Here is a 14,650-nt window from a genome sequence, read left to right on the forward strand (position 1 = left end):
CGTGCCGAATATTGCCCATTCGCCATGAAATTACGTTCTTCCTTTTGACGGCTTTAATTTTATCATATCATCATGAAAATTGATACACAGGTCAAGCACGACAACCTCTAACAATTCATAGGGGCGTCGCCCATGGGCGGGGCAAAATGCCTCAATAACGCCCCCTTGAATCTTTCAAAAACCCCTCCCCATAGGGGTTTTTTTGGAGTAGGGAGATGAAAATTGGTACACGTGTGACTTGCATAGATGTACAAAAAAGTCTCTTGCACCATGGGTCTACTCCAAACAGGAAGTCGGCCATTTTGAATTTTCTTGTCATTTTGCCATGATTTCCACACGTTGTATTTGAATGAACTCCTCCTAGGGATTTTGTCCAATGCACTTCAAATTTCTTTAACAGCATCCACAGATGATACTAACAAAAAGTTATCGAAAGCTTTTCTCTATGTTGAAGGGTGTGGCCGCTATGGTGCCATTTTGACCCTTCGCCATGGAACATCAAGTCATAATAACTCCTTCATACTTTGCCTGATTGACTTGAAACTTCACATGTATGATGACGGTTGGCCCCTCAACACACCTGGCCCCTCTGTTTGTACATTGAGCGCCCCCTAGTGGATGAACCATCAACATGTCATAACTCCTTCATGCATTGTGTGATTTGCTTGAAATTTGAACTGTGGGATGAGTGGTTGCCCCTGTACGCACATGCCCACATCTGGTCACAAGGGAACACACTGCCCTGGGTAGGCGGTCGCGCGGAACGAGGGCCCGTATATGACTGCTTGCAGTCCTAGTTATTGTTATTGTTAGTATTATTAGGGGGCTCTGAGCACAGATTGGGATCCAGCATTACAGAATATATATTTAGGTTTATATGGTATGGTTTTTGTGATCATTACCTGATTCTGTGTACAAGTACTCAAGTAAATAAATAAAGATATAGAATATAGATTTTTAAAAAATTCACGAATAGCTATGTCAGTGGAAAAGATCAAAGTCAGCCATTTATCTTTTTTGTTTGACAGTTATTTATGAAATGGAAAAAAAGCATTTTTACAAATTGACTCTAAACAGATCATTTGACATCCATCTCAGACGTTACACAAGCTTAAGTCAGGCATATATATATACAAAAAGTTCATACATTTAACAATAGAAAAGCAATAAAACAAAATATATAACAAATATCACTTCACAAACCTGCAGCATTTGGATTCCAGTATTTCTTTTAAGAAAGTACTAAAAAATAAGCCTGTACTTCAGTAAGTAAAATATTTTTAAATAGATAACAATTGCACACCTTTGTACATTCATAAAGTTGACAATTACAAAAAAAGAGAGATGAGCTTCACTTGTCAGCAGTACAGAATAAACCAATAAAAGGAAATTGTAGAAAATATTTCATTATGAAACCAAATCCTTCTTCTCAAACAGCGAGAAAGCATTAATAAAGACAACTGCCAGTTCATTTTCCATAAAATAGTGCCCTATGTACATCTTAAATAGTTTTTCATTTTTTTCACACACTCTGATCAAAAATTTCAAAGAAAATATTTCCCGTGGCTTTTGTTTTGGTCTGTCTTGAGCACACAAATGTGTGACACATTATCATTTGTCATATCATATTGGTCAAGCAGACACAGGCTGATGAGACATGGGTGTCACATCTGCATATACTCACATTGTTATGTATAAAATGAGAAAGATGAAGAATGTATTTAACCGTAATTCCTTTTGATACCTTAAAGGCTCCTTTATGCTCCATTTATGTACATAAATCTGCCCTTATAATACACTCATATCCTTTATAATGTCAAGGCAACACATCCACTAGCATAGGTGTCAAACTGATTCCAGAAAGGGCCAAGAGGGTGCAGGTTTTCTTTGCAACCACCAATGCGACCAGGTGATTTCATTGATGAACTCATTCCATCTGCTCAAAGTTGTTAATCAATGAAATCACCTGGTCGCGTTGGTGGTTGCAAAGAAAACATGCACCCTCTTGGCCCTTTCTGGAATCAGTTTGACACCTATGTGGATAATATCCATTATGGTGACCATCAAAGGCATCATAGTAATAATGTAAAAAGGGGCACAAACATAGGCAGCAGTGTAGACTGAGGTGGTTTGTGCAGCCATTCAACAAAAATGTATATATAAAACTATTAAGCGTCTTAGTTATGTCTTTTTGCCTGGATTTTTCTCTTGCTTTAACGTAGGCTATGTTGCCCCCACACATTTCCAGTGGTACTGCTCCTTTTCATCCTCATCTATAAGCTTTCAGAAAACTGACCTAAATATGGACAAAATGAAGGCAGAGTGCAAACAGAAGCCTCTGTCTGTATCCGTATTTAACGCTGAGCATAACTGAAGAGCTGTTGGAAAAGGGTATTTTGTCCCCTCTGGGTCAGGGGAGAGTTACTGCCCCAAGTTAAGGAGTTCAAGTATCTTGGGATCTTGTTGACGAGTAGAGGTAAGACAGAGCATGAGATCAATAGACAGATTGGTGCTATGTCTGAGGTCATAAGAACGCTGTACGGCCATTTGTGTTGAAGAAAGAGCTGGCCGGGGTTTACCAGTCGATATATGCTCCTATACTCACCTATTGCCATGAGCTTTGGTAGTGAATGAAAGAACAAGACTGCAGATACAAACAGCACAGATACAACCGTAGGGTATCTGGGCTTACACTCAGGGACAGCATGAGAAGTTCGAATAGGCAGTAGGGACCCGGTGTAATGCCACATCGAAAGGAGCCAACTGATGTGGTTTTGGCACCTGGTGAGGATTCCCAAGGGAGGCCTTTCGGGCATGTCCAACTGGGAAGAGGCCCCAGAGAAGGCCTAGGACATGCTAGAGAGATTACATCTCCCAGCAGGCTTGGAACGCCTAGGGATTCCCAGAAAGAGTGAGAGGGCTTGGACAATGATAGGGAAGTATGGGATGAGCTGCTTAGTCTGCTGCCACCACGACCCTTATAAGTGGAAGAATGGATGAATGGATAGATGAGGCTTTGGACAAAACACCTCCAGGCATTATGGATATATATATATATATATATATATATATATATATATATATATATATATGAACAGTTCATTCTAATTGGTTTTTTTTTACTCATTTTTCAATGATCTGACATAATTTTTTGAACCAAGTCTGTATTCTTTCACATACATTTATCCACCTGCTCACTGTGTTTGTGTGTGTTCACTATATGCAATGTTTCTGCATTCTCTTTCCTTATTCATTGTACGGCTTATGAGTCTTCAAACATGACTCATCCTGAAGCATACCCACAAACATCTTTTCATACTTTTTGTGCACAGATGTGGTCCCTATGATGCGGCTGATCTTCTTCAGGCTTTTCAGGAGGTAACGTGGAGCCCTCTGGCTACGCAGGACCCTCAGGCTGTGAGACAGACCTTTGGCTAGATCCAAGTCATAGTTTGCCATCTTCCAGAGGTGCAGAATCTGCAGGATATACTGCCGGGGCATGCAAGTGGCGACAACCGCACGGACGTCCTCCTGCCGAACTTTGACCCCTGGCAGGCTGTTGGTGACCATGAGGAGGTCATCCAGAGTCAGGTTCTTCAGGCTAGTGCAGCGGGAGACCTTCCGCTCACAATGGTTCACACCTGCAGGGACAAGGAGACCATGATAATTCATACATGGAGAGGAAATAAATACACAGCAAAATCATAAGTTTAGAATTAACACCTTTAGTGTTACTCTCTCAAAGGGCCAGTGTACATATGGTCCCACACGGGGTCAGTATAGGACCATATGTACACTGTACACTATGAATTTAACACTGATGATTTTTACAAAATTTACTGTGTAGCAGTTGATAAATGGACTGCATTTATACGAGGGTAGGCTGAAAAGTTCTAAGGCTCCCCATGAAGGAGTAATGCATTAACTGCATTATAGTGAGCCTTAGAACTTTTCAGCCTACCTCGTATAGCACTTTTCCATCTGCATCAGAAGCTTAAAGTGCTTAACAATTATGCCTCACATTCACCCATTCGCACAGACACATTCACAAACCGATGTCAAGGTGCTGCCATGCAAGGTGCTCACTACACACCGGGGGCAACTAGGGGATTAACGACCTTACCCAAACACCCTTAGCGATTTTCCGGTCTGGCTACGTTTTGAACTGAGGATCCTCTTGTTTGAAACCCAACACGTAACCACTAGACCATCACCTCCCCAAATGATACACAGCAAAAAAAAAAACAAAACATGGAAGCACTTTTCTTACATTATGTCATAATCACTTTCCTCCTGAGGTGCGCTTCTGTCTGTTGTCTGCTGCACATCATTAATTTTTAGCATGCACCAGCACCATGAGCACCAGTTATGTGCACGTCAGCTTATTATTAAATTCTTCTGTTTCTACACATGCTTAAAAAAAACTAAATAGACAAAAATCTCTAAAAATCTACATCAGCTGAAGCCTATATCGGTCTAGTGTTAAAAATGGCCTTTCTCATAATGCTAATTCTAATCCAATTACATTTGTTCCGCAAATCTGATTGGTTAATCGTGTGAGATTTCAGACCATAAAATATCTTGTTGACAGTGGCAAAATATTCGACCGTTTCACATTTGATGTATTACTCCGTGCCCTGACCACGTTGCTACGCAGATGTCAATAATGGTGCTACATTATTATGCGGATTTCACCTTTAGTGGTGAGCGGTGTTTCGCTGAAAACACAGCTCCAGATTGAATTACCGTTGCATATTTGATGTAGTACTCCACACCCTGACTGCATTGCTATGCAGATGTCAATAATGGCGCTGTCAGCTGAGAGTGAGAGAAACTGATGGAGTGACGCTGAAGACGCTCTTGCTACAGTAAGCTTCGCTTCCGAATTACTTACAGAAAAATAAACCGTGCAAACGATGGAATTGGATTAGAATGGGAATAACCCCCTTGTGTCTCATGATTTGCGGATGTTAATGCTGGATTTTACGGTCGCAAATAACATCAGACACTGCAGAGTGTACCTCTGGCCACTAGGGGGTAGACCGCAGACTTATGTGAACGTAATTCCTGTAAGTCTGCAATGATTATTATTATCATCAACGCTGTAGGCAAGCGTTATTAAGTTCCTGTTGTTATCCCTGTTAGATATTTGAATGTTAGAATAAGCTATTTAGCTTATGCTGCTGTTGTGTGTATTGCTGCAGAGCTTCTTCATCTTTGTCATTAAATACATGATTTGACATCGAGGAGTGTGTTTCTTCATGAAGAAGCCAGGAATTATGTTCACGGCTTCATATTCAACCGCTTTAGCAGAAACGTCTGTAATACTGACGACAACAATATGGCCGACTCCTAACTAACCTGGCCTAACTAAGTCAGCGGTCTTACAGTAATAAGATACTACCCCCTAGTGGCCAGAGGTACACTCTGCAGACACAACAGGGTTATTCTCTAAATAAGCGTACCCACAGACACATAGAAATTATTACATCAAGGTTGGAAAAATGTTTGCACACTTTCATATTACATCATATTAGAAATAAGAGCCAGCAATTAAAGAATGATAAATCCCATCTGCACCTTGTATGATGCCATACAGCTTTTCCTGGTCTTTGTTTTGTTCCCTCCACAGTCGCAGCAGCTGAAGGACCTGCTGTTGTGGACTGCAGGCCTTCTTCAACCTCTCCAGGCTCTTACGATCAACCCTCCGCCCTGGAAGGCTCTCCAACATCCTCTCCAGGGGCACTGAGGACAGACGCAGTGAGGCCAGGGATTGGAAAATTGTCTCCTCGCACAGAGTAACATCTGGAATGACATCAAAAAGAGAAGGTACAGAGTGGGTTAGATGGTATCTTTATTAAATTTGATTTATTAAATTTAATTAAATTTTATTACATTTAAATTTTATTAAATTTTAAGTTTTGTATGTAATGATACAGAGCTAGAAGTAATTTTTAGATGAAAAGCTGGTGTATTGTACTTGTAAAGTTACTGGGCGGCGAACATTTGGATATCCTGTTGAAGTTTTAAGATAACTGTGGTTTATAAAATGTATGACTGTTAGGCATGCTGTTATTAATGGGGTATACAGTGGGACATGTTTGGATGAGATTTAAAGTCCAAATCTCCTTTGATTACATGGTTGGACTTCCACAGAGTGCCGTCATCCTGTTGATCTGGATTTAATTAAGTTCATTGCTGCGTGCGCAATTAGACCTTCTGGCTTGCAACTTGATCTCCGATTAGAAACAAGATTTCTCCCATTCTGCTCGTTACTTGATGACTCTACAAAGTCGTTAAGTGTCACTTATGTAACCAGACAGCTGAACACTGCTTGCTTGTTCTTTTGTACCACAGCAATGAGCAACCTGAGCTTCATGGTGAACCGAAGGTGAGCCGCAAAGAACCACATGTGCCTATTAGACCTGTGGCCAAGGGTCTGCCCTCAAAAAAGGAGCCGCATGAACACTCACACAGTCAAATGTTTCTGAAACTATATAACCAGAAGTGGAAAACTCTGGCTTTAGAACGTAAAAGTCCAACCACATATTTGTTCCATCTTCCTAATAAACCGGCTGATTGCAATTAGTCCAACTCTTCAGGCAGGTGGATGAGCTAAATATTGAGATCACCTGTTTTCGGTGCACAGGTAGAAGCAATACATGGTAGGGGTTTTACTTCCTGAAGCCAGAGTTTGTCACCTCTGACTATAACTAAACAACAGGGAAGTCCAGATGTTGTTCAGAAAAGCAAGAAACAGATGATGCTGTAAGTCCTTCAGGCTGAGGTATTTTATTTCTCTCTGATGTACACTTTAAACTTTATGTGTTTACTGCAGGCTACTTCCTAACTCAGCCACATGGGGTGTGCAGCCAGTACATTCTGAGTGCCAGTCCCAAGCCCAGATAAATGACTACGGTTGCGTCAGGAAGGGCATCCGGTGTAAAACAAGCCAAAGTAAAGATGCAAAGTACAAATCAAATCTCCATAGCGGATCGGTCGAGGCCCAGTGTCGCCAACAGAACAAATCCCTCCCACTGCCTTTAGTGCTCATGCATCATTTCGGAGCATCAGCAGCAATTCACTGATTATCGCCTCGTTTCTGTTTAAAACTGCACTCCAGTCATCATCTATCTCAATGACAGATATCTGAAGCTTTTGTACAACAATAATTTCCACATACGTGTAAATTTAGCATTATTTCATAATAAAAGATAAAAGAGGAAGTGATCATCAGATGACAAAGTAAAACCTCTTAATTCATTCTAAAGTCAGTTTTAAGCAGAAATTAGGCCGTTTTAAGCAGAAACAAGGTGATAATCGGTGAATTGCTGCTGACGCTCCGAAGTGACACATGCGGAGTGAGCGCAGGGCGGACCGATTTTTAGGGGGGACCATTCGGTCGGCGACACCAGGTTAACAACAACCGACAACCGTGCCATTGCCCAAAAGGGTGCCGGCGGAAATTGGACTACTGCTGGATGAAGAAGAAGAAGAGGAGAAGTCTGCATTATATTTCCTGATTAATTATGCAGTGAAGAAGGATAAATATTTTCTTCTTCTACTTTTCATCCAACAAAGCAGAGTTCCATTGATTCTCCCACCATTGATGAGACCGCTGGTTGCCTAAAGATTACACAGCAATTTTTGATATGTTTGGATAATTATGTGAAAAAATGTCTACTAGCGATCATGTTTACAAAAACATGATATTTGTTGTGTGGGCCGCTGAAGAGGAGGTACTGCTGGCCCACCACCACCAGATGGCGCCCTGCTTGGAGTGCGGGCTTCAAACAGGAGAGGGCGTCATAGCAACCGGGAGTGACAGCTGTCACTCATCATCAGCACCAGCTGTCACTCATTCACAGTTCATCACCACCACCATAAAGGCCGGACTACAACTCCACCTCCCCGCCAAGAAATCAGCCACTAGAGAGGTAATTTCTCTGCTGAACGTGAAACTGCATTATAGTCTGAACTCTTTTTGCAGCCGTATTCCTGTGGTGTTCCTTATCCATTGGATTGGCGTTAGGTGTGATCAGCGACGGCTTCGCTCCACACTCCATCCAGATAAGTGATTAGACAGGAGCTGCACGAGTGTGTGATTGGAGGTGGAGGTGCTCCCTCCCAAAAGAACTTAGACTGTGGAATTACTGAGTGTGTGAACTCACACTCATCAATACTGTTTCTGTTCTCTGCCAGCAGTACCAGGTCTGACAGCTGGAGGTGGTGGCCACCTGGGGATCCAGGACTTGGCAGCTCCGGTGTTCTTCAGATCCATTGGCAGTGGAGGCCGTGTGGGATCCGGTTCGGTTCGGGACGGATGTCTCCTATCCTCAAGCCTGCCCACACGTCACGCTACATATAATTATCTGTGGAACCAAAACTGTGATTGTCTGTATTTCGTTGTGCATTACAACATTAAATTGTTACTGTTTGGCTCATTTAACGCCCCCTGTTGTAGGTCCGTGTTCCTACACTTTCACAACAGGATTTCTCGGCCAGCGTCATGGATCCCGAGGGGTGTCAACCATCGCTTGAACAGCCAATGGAAGAGCGAGGTGCACAGGCGTCAGCAGGAGGCGTGTTAGGTGAGCTGCAGCAAATCTTAACCGCTTTCACTGCTCGGCTGGACTTAGTCACCGAGCAGAATGTGATCCTCAATTGGAGGATGGAGGCTCTCACCGCCAAGGTGGAAGCGCAGGCTCAGGGCGCTGCTGCAGCACCTCCCCCTGCTGACCGGAGGCCTGAAACAGACATTCCACTGGTCGTTCAACGACCCCCCCCCCCCCGTCCCCTGAAGCATACATAAGCCCTCTGGAGCCGTACGGAGGTTGTGTCGAGACGTGCGCGGACTTCTTAATGCAGTGCTCGCTCGTCTTTTCACAGTGTCCCGTCATGTACGAGGCAGACGCCAGCCGGGAGGCTTACGTAATAAATCTGCTTCGAGGAGAGGCACGCGCCTGGGCTACGGCACTCTGGGAGCAGAATTCACGGCTCCTAACGACATATACTGGGTTTGTGAGGGAGTTCAGACAGGTGTTCGACCACCCTCATAGAGGCAAGACCGCTTCAAGCGTGCTGCTGTCGATAAGACAGGGGCGTCGGAGCGCAGCGAAGTATGTAGTCGACTTCCGCATCACGGCAGCGTGTGCCGGCTGGAATGCTGTTGCGCTCCGCGCCACCTTTGTAAACGGACTGTCTCTGGTCCTTAAGGAGCCGCAGGATTTAGACGGGCTTATCGACCTAGTTATACGGTTAGACAACCGATTAACAGAACACCGACGGGAGCGAGACGAAGGGCGTGGTCAGGCACAAGCCGTCCCTCTTCCTCCCGGGTCCGAAAGGGAGCCGTCTTCTCCACGCTCCACAGCCAGGGTACTCCACGTGACGACAGCTCCCCCTGCTGACGTTGCTATGGAAACGAGCAGGGCCAAAAGGCGATCAGATCAGAGACAAAGGAGGCTGGTCCGTGGGGAGTGTTTTCACTGCAGCTCAACCGAGCACACGCAGAAAAACTGCCCCAAACGGTCAAAACAGCAGTACTCGTCCTTAGAGACTGGGCTAAGGGTGGGTCATAATACGCACACGGGGAGACCCCGTAAATCCGCACGCATCCCAGTTACGATCCTGAGTGGGGATCTGACCCTTCACGCCCCAGCACTGGTAGACATGGGGTCGGAAGGGAATCTGCTGGACAGCAGATGGGCAAGGGAGGTCGGGCTCCCTCTAGTGGCTCTACCTTCACCTTTGAAGGTACGGGCACTAGATGGCACCCTTCTTCCATTAATCACACACCAGACACAGCCAGTGACATTGGTTGTGTCTGGTAATCACAGGGAGGAGATTGTGTTTTTTGTAACACCTTCTACCTCCCGTGTGATTTTGGGCTTCCCATGGATGATAAAACACAATCCCCGGATTGATTGGCCGTCTGGGGTTGTGACTCAGTGGAGCGAAACCTGCCACCGGGAGTGTCTCGGATCCTCGGTTCCGCCTGGTGTGACAGCTAGTGAGGAGGTTAAAGTTCCCCCCAATCTGACGGCGGTGCCAAGTGAGTACCACGATCTTGCTGACGTCTTCAGCAAAGATCTGGCGCTCCCCCTCCCCCCGCACAGTCCGTACGATTGTGCCATTGATTTGATTCCGGGCGCTGAGTACCCGTCCAGCAGGCTGTACAACCTCTCACGTCCTGAGCGCGAATCAATGGAGACCTACATCCGGGACTCATTAGCTGCCGGGCTGATCCAGAACTCCACCTCCCCGATGGGTGCTGGTTTCTTTTTTGTGAAGGGGAGGTGATGGTCTAGTGGTTAAGGTGTTGGGCTTGAGTCCAGAAGATCATGGGTTCAAATCCCCGCCTGACTGGAAAATTACTAAGGGCCCTTGGGCAAGGCCTTTAATCCCCTATTGCTCCCAGTGTGTAGTGAGCGCCTTGTATGGCAGCACCCTGACATCGGGGTGAATGTGAGGCATAATTGTAAAGCACTTTGAGCATCTGATGCAGATGGAAAAGCGCTATATAAATGCAGTCCATTTACCATTTACCATTTGTGGGCAAGAAAGACGGCGGACTCCGTCCATGCATTGATTACAGGGGGCTGAACGAGATTACGGTTCGCAACCGATACCCTCTGCCCCTGTTAGATTCAATGTTCACGCACCTGCATGGAGCCCAAATTTTCACAAAACTGGATCTTAGGAATGCGTACCACCTGGTTCGGATCTGGAAGGGAGACGAATGGAAGACGGCGTTTAACACCCCGTTAGGTCACTTTGAGTACCTGGTCATGCCGTTCGGCCTCACTAACGCCCCCGCAACGTTCCAAGCCTTGTTAAATGACGTCTTGTGGGACGTCCTGCATCGGTTTGTCTTCGTATATCTGGATGATATACTCATCTTTTCCCCGGATCCTGCGACTCATGTTACGCATGTACGTCAGGTCCTGCAGCGGTTGTTGGAGAACCGGCTGTTTGTGAAGGGCGAGAAGTGCAAGTTCCACCGCACTTCTTTGTCCTTCCTGGGGTTCATCATCTCCTCCATCTCCGTCGCACCCGATCCGGCCAAGGTAGCGGTGGTGAGAGATTGGCCTCAACCAACAAACGGTAGGAAACTACAACAGTTCCTCGGTTTTGCTAATTTTTACCGGAGGTTCATTAAGGGCTATAGTCAGGTGGTTAGTCCCCTGACAGCCTTGACCTCCACAAAGGTCCCCTTCACCTGGTCTGATCAGTGCGAAGCCGGGTTTAGGGAGTTGAAACGCCGGTTCTCGACTGCATCAGTTCTGGTGCAGCCCGATCCCAATCACCAGTTTATAGTTGAAGTGGATGCCTCTGACTCAGGGATAGGAGCCATGCTGTCCCAGAGCAGGGAGTCTGACAGGGTTCTCCACCCATGTGCCATTTTTTCCTGCAGGTTGACCCCGGCTGAAAGGAATTATGACATCGGCAATCGTGAACTTCTTGCGGTGAAGGAGGCTCTGGAGGAGTGGAGACACCTGTTGGAGGGAGCTTCGATTCCATTCACGGTTTTCACAGACCATCGGAACCTGGAGTACATTCGGACCGCCAGGCGTCTGAATCCCAGGCAAGCCCGCTGGTCACTGTTCTTCGGGCGTTTTGACTTTCAGATTACATACCGCCCCGGGACAAAGAACCAACGATCTGACGCCCTGTCCCGGGTGCACGAAGAGGAGGTCAGGACCGAGCTGTCAGACCCAACCGAAACCATCATCCCCGAGTCCACTGTTGTGGCCGCCCTCACCTGGGACATAGAGAAGACCGTCCGGGAGGACCTGACACGGAGCCCGGACCTGGGGACCGGCCCAAAGGACAGACTATACGTCCCACCAGAAGCAAGAGCTGCCGTCCTGGACTTCTGTCACGGTTCCAAGCTCTCCTGCCACCCAGGGGTGCGAAGAACCGTGGCAGTTGTCCGACAGCGCTTCTGGTGGGCGTCTCTGGAAGCCAATGTCTGGGAGTACGTCCAGGCCTGCACCACCTGCGCCAGGGGCAAAGCGGATCATCAACGGACCCAGGGCCTCCTCCAGCCTTTGCCCGTGCCTCATCACCCCTGGTCTCACATCGGCCTGGACTTCGTCACGGGCCTCCTGCCGTCCCAGGGCAAGACTACCATCCTCACAATAGTGGACGGGTTCTCCAAGGTGGCCCACTTCGTGGCCCTCCCGAAGCTCCCGACGGCCCAGGAGACTGCAGACCTCCTGGTCCACCATGTCGTGCGTCTGCATGGGATTCCATCAGACATTGTCTCAGATCATGGTCCTCAGTTCTCCTCCCAGGTCTGGAAGAGCTTCTGCAGCGAACTGGGGGCCACCGTTAGTCTCTCGTCCGGGTACCACCCCCAGACGAACGGACAGGCAGAGCGGACGAATCAGGAACTGGAACAGGCCCTCCGCTGCGTGACCTCCGCGCACCCGACGGCCTGGAGTGACCATCTGGCCTGGATCGAGTACGCTCATAATAGCCAAGTTTCTTCTGCTACCGGTCTCTCCCCATTTGAGGTGTGTTTGGTTTTCCAGCCCCCATCGTTTCCACTAGTGGAGGGAGAGGTCGGGGTTCCCTCGGTCCAGGCCCATCTGAGGAGGTGCCGTCGGGTGTGGCGTACCACCCGCTCTGCCCTGCTCAAGGCCCGGACGAGGGCTAAGGCCCATGCAGACCGCCGGCGTGCCCCGGCCCCTACATATCAGCCCGGACAGGAGGTTTGGCTATCCACCAAGGACATACCACTGCAAGTGGAATCCCATAAACTCAAAGACAGGTTTATCGGACCATTTTCCATATTAAAAGTCCTCAGTCTGGCCGCAGTGAAGCTGAAGCTACCGGCTTCACTGCGGATTCATCCTGTGTTCCACGTCTCACGCATCAAACCCTGTTACACATCAAACCTCTGCACCCCCGGACCAGCGCCGCCTCCTGCCCGGATCATAGATGGAGAGCCTGCCTGGACCGTACGCAGGCTGCTGGACGTCCATCGAAAGGGCCGGGGGTTTCAGTATCTGGTGGACTGGGAGGGTTACAGACCCGAAGAGCGCTCCTGGGTGAAGAGGAGCTTCATCCTGGACCCGGGCCTCCTGACCGACTTCTACAACCGTCACCCGGACAAGCCTGGTTGGGGGGGGGGTCCTGTTGTGTGGGCCGCTGAAGAGGAGGTACTGCTGGCCCACCACCACCAGATGGCGCCCTGCTTGGAGTGCGGGCTTCAAGCACGAGAGGGTGTCATAGCAACCGGGAGTGACAGCTGTCACTCATCATCAGCACCAGCTGTCACTCATTCACAGTTCATCACCACCACCATAAAGGCAGGACTACAACTCCACCTCCCCGCCGAGAAATCAGCCACTAGAGAGGTAATTTCTCTGCTGAACGTGAAACTGCATTATAGTCTGAACTCTTTTTGGTCTAACACTGAGTTGATGTGCAGCATCTGAAATTAGATTTAACCTTTTTACAATCATAAATTCGTTACGTCAGTTTGGTCTTTGTGACAAAATTATTGACATGCAGAAATATAGCCGTCAGTCAGGTACAACCGCTGTGATACAAGTTTTTTTTTTAAATTTATTTATTTTCTAATGTCTACTATAATGTGAATCCGACGTAAAGCATTTTTTTGTTTTGTTTTGTTTTGTTTTTTGGTGTTTGGATGCCATTTCAGCAAATCATGGTGCAACTTTATGCTCCCAACTGCTTTCAATTTGAAATCTTTAGTTTTAAAAAAACCCTGCTAAATGGTTCCAGTATTTGTTTGGTTAGGCCTGTTGGAAGATAATTTGTGAATGGATATTTGAGGGAAACATCACATCCCTCAGGGACAAAAGACCAAGTGCGTGTTTTCTGATATGTGTCAGATCCGATATGTGTGTTGGGGTTCATTGTAATCTCCAGTGAATGTGGGTTTTTCAGGCACTAGGAATTCAATGTCATATCTGAGGTTTCTTCTCTCAAATTAATCATACACATCATCGTTACATTCTGAGTAACAATACCCAGCCAGATCGGCTCATGCCCAGTTTCTGTTTGACTCAGTTTCCTCTCGTATTGTAGTTTACGGATGTGACAGTTAAAAGGGTAACTGATCCATCATGCATCATTATGACCGTGGTGCTGTATTCTGTTCAACCCCTCTGCTCTGAGACTTGCAGACATGCAACAATCTGGACTTGAGTGGTATCTTAATGATAAACCCCATCATTATTCTGTAGCACAAATTTAATAAGTTGATCCAAGTTGACCTCTTTTAAACAAAAAAGAAATGAATATATTTTAATCTTACTTATGTAGTTATCAGATGTATACTTTTATATTGACAAGTATACAAAAAAAAAAAAATCTCTATTAGGTGTATATTGACAACTATACAAAATGGTCTAAGTACCTAATACATGGCATATACTAACAAGTATACTTGTAGCTATAAGAATCAAGTGGCTTCAGGTAACATAAATATAAACATATAAATAGAAAATGTAAAGATAGACTTCAAGGTCTAGGGATTAGGGAATTTAGCTCATTTTTAGAGGGCCCTAGGGTCAAAGTCCAATCAAACTAGTATGTCTTTAAATGCCCCTTGGGCATATTGTAGTTTCATAAAAAGTGTACTCATAGGGCCATTTAACACCCTGTTTCCACC

General features: G+C 46.3%; 1 protein-coding gene across 1 annotated transcript in view; it reads right to left on the reverse strand.

Moving 5' to 3' along the window:
• Positions 1-3,160: 3,160 nt before the first annotated feature.
• Positions 3,161-14,650, reverse strand: part of LOC117514667 (tumor necrosis factor receptor superfamily member 11B-like) — a 105,852-nt gene continuing 94,362 nt past the window's right edge. The window contains exons 5-6 of the mRNA XM_034175237.1: positions 5,581-5,805; positions 3,161-3,641 (exon numbers count right to left, since the gene is read on the reverse strand). Coding sequence (XP_034031128.1) covers positions 3,247-3,641; positions 5,581-5,805 — 620 coding nt within the window. The 3' untranslated portion in view covers positions 3,161-3,246. The remainder of the gene's footprint in view (positions 3,642-5,580; positions 5,806-14,650) is intronic.

The sequence above is a fragment of the Thalassophryne amazonica genome, chromosome 7 (genome assembly GCF_902500255.1).
Source record: "Thalassophryne amazonica chromosome 7, fThaAma1.1, whole genome shotgun sequence".
NCBI lineage: Eukaryota > Metazoa > Chordata > Actinopteri > Batrachoidiformes > Batrachoididae > Thalassophryne > Thalassophryne amazonica.